The sequence below is a fragment of the Oryctolagus cuniculus genome, chromosome 13 (genome assembly GCF_964237555.1).
Source record: "Oryctolagus cuniculus chromosome 13, mOryCun1.1, whole genome shotgun sequence".
Classification (NCBI taxonomy): domain Eukaryota; kingdom Metazoa; phylum Chordata; class Mammalia; order Lagomorpha; family Leporidae; genus Oryctolagus; species Oryctolagus cuniculus.
In genome coordinates this window covers 64057578-64066364 of record NC_091444.1, presented here as the reverse complement: position 1 = coordinate 64066364, position 8787 = coordinate 64057578, and the positions used below count along the sequence as shown (strand labels likewise).

The 8787-nt window shown below is 52.5% G+C and overlaps 1 protein-coding gene across 1 annotated transcript in view; it reads right to left on the bottom strand.

Annotated features, from left to right (window-relative positions):
* Positions 1–6159, bottom strand: part of ZBTB18 (zinc finger and BTB domain containing 18) — a gene marked incomplete in the record, with an annotated part of 8592 nt that extends 2433 nt beyond the window's left edge. The window contains 3 exon segments of the mRNA XM_051821490.2: positions 1–1124; positions 3491–3574; positions 6012–6159. Coding sequence (XP_051677450.1) covers positions 1–1124; positions 3491–3503 — 1137 coding nt within the window.
* Between the last annotated feature and the right edge of the window lie 2628 nt (positions 6160–8787).

Sequence of the window (8787 nt, the reverse complement as noted above, 5' to 3'; positions counted from 1 at the left end):
GAAGATCTGGCCCGCGGGGCTCAGGATGTTGGAGACGTAGGGGAGCAGACTGCTCTCCATGCCCCCTTCCACCTGGACTCGCTCGCTCTCCGGGGTCATCATTTCGTCGTCGCTGGCTTTGTCCTCCCGATCCAGCTCCCGCAGGACCGAGTCTTCCCTCAGAGGAGCCAGATGGGCCGGCTCATACTGTACCCTGTTATTAGTGCTCACACTCTCCTTCACAGTGCTATGTTCCATGTCATAGTCATTAGTGCCAACATCACTCTCATCACAGGAAGCCTCTTTCTCCACCTTCACCTGCACCAGGTTGCTTCTCAGCACGTCCTGTGAAGAGAAATAAGAGCTGTTCAGATTTTCAACTCCTGAAAGGCTGGACTTGACAGACAGGTCCAGCACACAGTCAACATCTGCCGAATCCCTCACGGAGGTGACAGACCTCTGGGACAAAGACTCTGTTGAGCTGCAGGGGCTGGCTACTGTTTTTCCAGCTGCTGTGGCGTGTGGCTCTGCCTCTCCGCCAGCCTGGGGGATGCCTGCTGAGTCTGAGGGCAATCGCATCCACATGTTCCCAGGCTCGGCCGCCAAGTCCCTTTTGCTGGGCAGGATGTTCAATTTTTCATCTTCTCCTTCGTCTTCATCACTAGGCAAATCGCCTGCCAAGTGGCTGCTGCCATCGGAGAGACTCTCAACTTTGTCCGAACAACTTGAAGCATCTTCTTCCTTTTTGGTGCTGTCTGCCTCCGTGGTGGCTTTCTCTTTCAGCTTCTTTTTGCAGACTTTGACGATGTCATACATGTGGAGGTAACTGGCAGCTGCCAGCACGTCCTCAATGGGCAAGTCTTTGAACTGGAGTTTCCCTTCATACATGAATTCAAGCAGGAGAGCGAAAGCGGGGGCTGTAACAATGTCGCTGTTCAGATGAACAATGTCCCTTTTGTCCAGCTGGTCCTTGTAAAAGAGGTGGAAATACATGCTGCATGAAGCCAGTACAGCTCGGTGCGCTCGGAACTGGGCATCTCCCACCAGAACAGTGCAGTCACAAAGAAAACCCTGGTGCCTCTGCTCGCTCAGACACTGCAGCAAATGTCTGCTGTGGTCTGGAAACTCCATACTGTCTTCATAACCTGGGAAGAGAGGAATTTCTCATTAGAACTGGGTCAAGAATAACTTTTCAGCGCTCTAGTCCCCATATAAAAAAACACACATAATTCCGCTTTGGCTGCCGAGGTCCATGTCCCTGAATTTTAATCAGGCTCATGACCCGAGGACTACCAGATCACGCTCCCCAGACCTAGATGCGAGAAGAGAAATGTGCACGCACTTTGCGAACTTCCCTACTCAGCCAAACAGCCTCTGACACGTGTGTCTCCTCCTCCACCTGCCTGGACTTCTAGTCAAGCTCTAGAAACCTTCATTTAACTACGGCCTCGCAGTGAGAAATTTAGACTTCTTCAGGAGGAACGTAACTCCACTCACCAAAGTTCGTCCCATACAACCACTTTAATTTCAAAGGGGAACACACAATGAACAAAGATTCTGAAAGATTAAAAAAAAAAAAAAAGCTCTGTTCAACCATCCTTTGTTATTTTATTACTTTTGATACTTGACTGTACTCAGAAAGCACAGTTTACACGCACACACATTGAGCTGAATCAAGAAAAAAATGAAATCGCATAATTAGTCCAGAAATTAGCAAACAACTTACTTTTAAAGTCAGAGTGTTACAACAACAAAAGCCCTGTGTATAAAAACAGATGTTAAAGCCTTAAGAGTTGCAGGTACAGCACACATGTACGAGATCAGAAGGAACTACACCAACAGATGGAAAACATCATCTTTACTATGAACAAATCCCAAGATTTCAAAAAATGAACTGAGAAGAAAAATGCTTCTATTTCTTTGCAGAATCCCTTACTCCTGGACTGTGAGCAACCAGAGGAGCTTTATTGAACTCTGAAAATTCTCCCATCTAAACTTTGATCTGTGGCAAGGTAGAATGAGTCCCATATTACAATGAATTCAAACTTTTAAAAATAAAAGCATGCCACACTTAAATGAAACTCAAAAACTTTACAGGTTCACCTTAAAAAAAAAAAAAAAAAAAAAAAAAACACAGAAAAAAGCCTTTCTAGAAAAAGAGAAACTATTTTTTTTCCTGGCTCTGCCTTACCTCCACAACAGAAAATACTTTGTTTCAACATAACTTGATATATTTTGTTTTCTCATCAGCTTCTATTCTTTCAAATATGCATCCTTGCCCTTGTTTCCTGGTGAGGGGAGGAGGAGAGGAAAGGCGGAGCGGCCAGCCCAAGGGTCACAACTCAACCTCAACGGGGAAACTCCTCAAAAATAAAGAAAACCTGACTTCCCCTTTCCTGCAGCCAGCAGCAGCACCATCCGACTCGGCAAGTGCATTTTGGGAATGGGTACACTTCAGGTTAATATTCACAAATTACTTGCCTGCTTCCATACTTTGCCCAAGATGGACTCAAAAACTTTCATCCTAACCCCAAATATGCTCTGCAAGATGTCACTGCTAGAACACACCAAGATTTACAATACAATCACTCTAAGTGCCCCACAGCTAACATCAATCCTAATCCTTGAGAGGGCTAAAAATAAAGATTGGAGGGCAGCTCACAAGGTAGCCGTGATCAAATTAGGAGGCTGAGAGGACAGAGAGGGACGAAGAAGGAAGCTTATAAACATCTGATCCAGCTGACTGTGGCCATATGGCAGCTGCTGCCCAGATAAAGAGATTAAGAATAGAGGAGTGCGATTACAGCTGTCTGGCCAATTCAGGCAGCTCAAATCTACAAGTTCTAAATTAGTCGCTAACACAAAAACTCCTGCAAATAATTATTGTTATGCTGAAATAAAAGATCTCTTAAATATATATTTGAAAGAGAAATGAGGAAACCAGTCAAACTATTCTCCTGGGGACAAAAGTTTTTTTTTCCCCCCTTCTTAAAAAACCCTCGGTTTCAAAAGCACTACAGCTGTATGTTTCAGTACTGCTGCAGAACGTTGGAAGAATAAAGTTTCACAGTGGAATTAATCACACAACAATCCAGCTTCTTAACTAGAATAATCTGCTCCTGTAAGTTTCAATGCTGGATTCCAGTTTCCTATATCTCTCCCTCCTCCCCCCACCCTGAAAAAGCAAAAGGAATCTCAATAGCAGTGAACAACGACAAAAAAAAAAGGCATTTAAATCCAAAGTGATCTCCAAAAGCAGTATTTCAAAGCCTTTCTTAACATTTCAAAACTTCAAACATTTGTGTATCAAAGTTATTTACTCAAGTAAAAGGGAAAAAAAAAATTAAAACAAACAAGCCCAAGACTTTCAGCTCCAGTAAGATGTTCATTTAATACTCAATTTCATATATTATTCCTAAACTGGGTTAGAAAAGTAATGTGATTTTTTAAAATCAAATAAACAAAACACCAAAACAGAAATATGTTCAATCTAATCTCTTGCTACTCCTACCTTTAGGACACATAAACCTGATTAAGTTCTTTCCTCTGAGTCTTGCTGGCTCCAGGTCTGTTACATCGGTGGAAAAAAAGCAGACTAAGAGAGACAGATGCAAAGTGGAGATGATGTTAGAGAGGAATGAGATACCTTCTCCACCACAGATCCGCACACACTAACTCCCTGTCTGTGTGTTAGAATAAAAGGCTGAGGGATGGCAGGCTGTCAGCTGCTCTGACATCATGTTCAGATGGAAATGCTACCTCCAGCTGTGCTCCTTTTAATGCCATATGCTACTCCTCTACACTCCTGCCACCAGCTTTTTCTTAGGAGAACTTTTCTCTTCTGTTAGTATAAACAAAATACTTCAAAGTCTTCCTTTTTTCCCCCCAAACTTTCTAACAGAAGAAATTGAAAAACTCAGCATATGGAGTTCTCCTGTATTTATGGAATAGCAACACTTCTGTCGTAAGTTGGTGGACTGGCTCACACACTGCCGGCACACTCAAGCCACGGTGCTATTCAGGAAACCCAGACACACTTTTATCCAACTGCAACGTCTAGTTTCACAGGCAGTTTGGGGGCATTTTTGACATCTCCCGGCCCACCCCAACATTATCACGGCACTTTCTTTTTGCCTGCTGGGGCCATGGTCTGCACAGCTCAGAAATGCTGGCAAGAGCCACTCACGGCCATCACTCCGGGCCCGGCTCACCTTCTGAATATGCTCTTACTTGAACTACTTATCTAACAACGACCTGCTCAGTGCAGTTTCTCACCCCGCCACGGTCGATGCAAATTTCAAGGCTCACTATCAACAAGCTGAAACTGCACTTTCTGCAATCCTGGAAAGTACTGCAGTTCAGTGAGACGCGTTAACAAACGGAGAGCACTGGCCACCGATCACTGAAAATGAATGCTGCACCTGCCTATCTGATCTTTCTGCTCCGAAAAGGCAGAACCTTGTCTTCCCCCTTGATCTGCGGCCCATAACTATCTCTCTCTCTTTTTGGGTCACTCTGTGATGTTCATGATCACAAGAAAATCGTGGGGGTGCAGTGGGGGGCGCGGAGAGGCAGGTCTAGTAAGTTTGGGAACTTTTTGGCTGCAGTGGGTCTTGGCAAACGGCTGATGAAACTGTACTGTAACCCGGGCCGGGCTGACCGGTGCCCTGCAAGGTGCTACGCCATCTCCACGGCCTCGTGGGAGGGTGAGGAGCAGCACAGGAGCTGGGGCCCGAGGCGCAGGCGGCCCAGCCCCGGGGACACCCGCTCGGCGCTCCCCACAAGTTAAAGAGTAACAAAAACCCGACTCCTCCGTCCTGTCTCGCTCTCCCAAAGTCACCTAACTTTGTCCAACTTCGCGGTGAATGACATAATGACGAACGCCTAGTTCACGACACACTCCTCGGAGACAAATTCCCTCCGCAGCCACGCGGCCTCTGCTCCGACAAACACCCTCGGCCCCGCTCCGATACATCGGGCATTAATCACCCCACTTTCCCAGCGGGGTGGGGGCCGAGTGACACTTTAACGAGCCCCGAGCACCGCACTGGGCCAGCGGCTCCCACTCCACAAATCAACCCCTTCCCTTCTCGCGGCGGACCCACAGACGTTTTGTGAGGCTGGGGCGGTGGGTGGGTGGGGGGAAGAGTTTGTCAAAGGAGAGGGGGCTGGGGTGTTGAGTTTGGGAGTGGAGGGGGTTGGGGAGAAATGCAAATCTCGACGTAGTCCGCCGTGCATTAAGACGCTCGGGGAAAGAGGAAGGTTAAAAACCACAGGGAAGGAGGAGGTGGAGGGCGTAGAGCCGGTGCAGCAGGAAAACACCTTAAACAACAGCCGAGAAAACAGACCCGGGTCACGGCAACAACAAAAGAAAAGTCGTAAGAAGCAGCCGGGGGAGGAGGTGGTTGCCAGCGCTGCCCCGACGCCGCGGCGCGCGAGCCCCCGGGGCCTCCAGGCAACTGCACCAGCCTGGGGCGCGCGGGGAGTGGGGAGGGGGGGCCTTCCCCGCCGCCCCCTCCCCCCGGGCGCCACTGCAGCTGCACCGGTCCCCGGAGCCGCGGCCGTCCCGGGCGCCACTGCAGCTGCGGCGGCTCCCAAGCCCCCTCCCCCAGCCCGCCGCCCTCCGCACCCGAGAGGCGCCACCGCAGCTGCACCGGCCGGGAGCCCGCCCCGCGCCGCAGCTGCACCGGCCCGGGCTGGGTGGTGGGGGTGGTGGTGGTGGTGGTGGTGAGGGGGGGTGGGTGGCGCGGCACGGAGCCTGCGAGTCCGCACCCCGCCCGACCCCGCAGCTGCGGCGGCCCCGTCCCCGCGCCCAAGCCTCCCGCAGCTGCGCCGCCCCCCGCCGCCCCAACAGCTCCAACCACACAAACTAACTCCGCTGGCGGGGGGCGCCCCCGGCCCGGCCCGCCCTCCGCCCGCACTGCCCTGCCCAGCCGGCGAGGGCCGCACAGCTGGCGCCCCCCGCCCGCCAGCGGGGCCGGGGCGCGGAGGGGGCGCCGGGTCAGGGGCCGGGAGCCGGCGCCGGGACTCACACGGAGCGGCCCTAAGTCACCGCGTCCCCGCCGCCGCCGCCGCGTCCTCCGCCTCCTCCCGGCCGCCGCCGCCGCCGCCGCCGGACTTGGTGGGCTTCCTCCTCCTCTTGCCCCCCTCCCTCCCGGCCCCCCCACCCCCCAATCCCGGCTCCGTCGCCCGCTCCCCCCCGCCCCCTCCCTCCCTCCCACCCACCCCCGCTGGCAGCCGGAGGAGCGCGGCGGAGCGAAGAGGGCCCCACTCTCAACGGCTCCCCATGGCAGCAGCCCAGCGGCGGCCGCAGCCTGCCAGACACAGCGAGGGAGCGAGCGAGGGAGCGAGCGCGGAGCCGCCGGGCCGGGGTGGGGGGGGCGGTGCGGGGGGGCGGTGCGGGGGAGGGGAGGGGGCGGGAGGACGCACCACGCACGCACGCGGCGGCGCCGGCCAGATGTTCCCCCCCCTCGGCCCGCCCCTCTCCTCCCCAGCCCCCTCCCTCCGGGCGTGGGGCTTCTGCGATTGACCGAAAGCGGCTGGACCGGTGCTCCCCGCCCGCCCCCAGTCCGCCGGCTGCTCCAATAGAAGGGCGGCTTTTCAGGAGGGCGGAGGGCGTGGCAGGTAGTCGTCGGACTGACATGAGGATCTAGCCAATGAGAAGGGCAAGCCGGAGCTGCCGCCCGCGCGTGCCAATCGCAGGCAGCAACTGTTGGGGTGGGCGGGGCCCTGGTTGGGCGGGGGCCGGGAGCGGAGCGGCGCGGGGCGGAGTCCGCGGGCGCAGCGGCGGCGGTGGCAGCGGCGCCCCTCTGGGTGACTTGGCCGTGAGAAAGTGAAAGGAGCCCGCAGGCGGCGGCGACAGCTGCGGTGGGAGGGGCTTGTTTCCAAGCTCCGAGGCCCCGCGCACCCTGGGGTTGCGGAGCTAGCTTTTCGGAGTGCAAGGTGCTGACCGCAAACGTACTTTGAGGAGTCGCAGGGGAGCGGGCTCGGCCCTGCGGAGTCCCGCGCGTCCCGGTGCCCAGCGGGGCGCAGAGGACGCCGCAGCGCCGAGAGGCAGTTTTCTGGGCGGCGTTCTCCTCCCGTCGCGGTCCGGTTCCCGGCGGGCCAGAGCGCCTGCCATTCTCGCGGAGCCCAGGTGTACTTAGGCAGTCCCAAGCAGCGACAGTCCCAAGTGGCCACATCGCATAGTCTTACTGTGAGGTCGATCGTTGTAGGTGCCCTAGCCTGAGTGCACAGTTGGTTTCGCAGCAAGCCACAACTTTAAAAAGTACCGAGGGAAGAGGCAAGACTGTTGTTGTAATTTTTTTTTCCGAATAAACTTTCACTCAGTAGTTTGCAATTAAACTCTGTTCATCGTGGCCACAAAGAAAGGTAGAAAGTTTTCTGTCCTGGGGGTATTGGAATCTTGAGGCAAGAAATACAGTTTAAAAAGAAAGTTGGCTAACAGGTGGTGGTGGGGAAACAGGCTTCAAACTAGAAAGCTGTGAGGAAGTGAGGAAGGCAGTCCGCGAGTGCCTGTCTAATGAAACGTGTTTATTCTTGGCTAGCTGAACCCGGACTGGCAAGCCTGTTGCTCACCAACTTGCCAGGGGACCTTTCAACCGGGCAAAACGTGCTTTCGCTTTGTTCCAGGTCAGATGAGCAAAGGAAAGTTGAGAGTGCTGTGTGGGCACATCAGCCATGTGCAACTGCTAATGAAGTTAAAAAAAAAAAACACACACACACACACAAAATTTCCTGGAACTGAAATACCGTTGGAATATCCTGTTAGAAACAGCAGGGAGCCTCTCTAGCCTTGGCTCAACCTATGCCCTGGTGCTGGATCCCTGAGGTCAGGGCCACCCCGTGGTAGCTAGAGCTTTTCATTCCGTGAAATCTGGAGTTGCATCCCTACCTTTCCTCAACTCTAGGTTTGTCAAGCCTTTTGGTAGAAGACCCACTTTCAGGCAGACCTGTTTCAGGTGAGAGGAATTGATAAATGTTCTTGATGGATGACACACGCTCACACCCCCAAGATGTCAAACGGAGGGCATGTTTCACCAACACATTTAGGAAAATAGAAAAAGAAGAGATGCACACTCGAAGCTGTTTCCCACCTAGTAAGAGCTAAGCATCTCTGGATGAATGAACTTAAGAGATAGTGTTAGGATATTCAACAACACATTCGCGAGAACCTAAGAAAATTCATACTATCCATAAAAAGCCGTATGGTATGGAGGGCAAAGCCACAGCTCTGACAAAAGGTTTTACGGACTGAACCTGAAAGTAGAGTAACAGCCCCAGAGATGTGAGGGTTGGGAGGACACTATATGTGAAAAGTTACCGCTCTCCTGTACTAGGATCATCTGACCAGGAAATAGACGTGAAATGGGTATTTTAGGAGGCAAGCCTGTCCCTTGATGGCTTTAACTGTCTTGTCCCTGGTCCTTGGTGTGATTGTATTTTCCCTGCCCTATTTTTTACTTTGAAATTTCTGTGTTTGATACTCTATTTTAGACTGTCTCCTAAACTTACTGTACAAGTGATACTTTGAGTCCTCTCTGGAAAGCCATCAACCTACAAGTTGTAAATAGAATAAGGCTGCTGTCCCTATTTTCATTCAGCACCTGTTGGAACCAGGGAAGGTAAAAAAGAGTCTAAACACCTGCCTCAAGTAGGTGCCTCAGGAGGGGCTGTGTACCTCTGCAGTTGCCCTAAGCAGACTCCCATGATAGAAGGCTACTTGACAGGAGGTTTAGTTTTTCTTGGAGAGTCAATAACCTCTTTCTACCCCTCTTACGTTGAAAAAAAATAGCGAAATAGGTACAG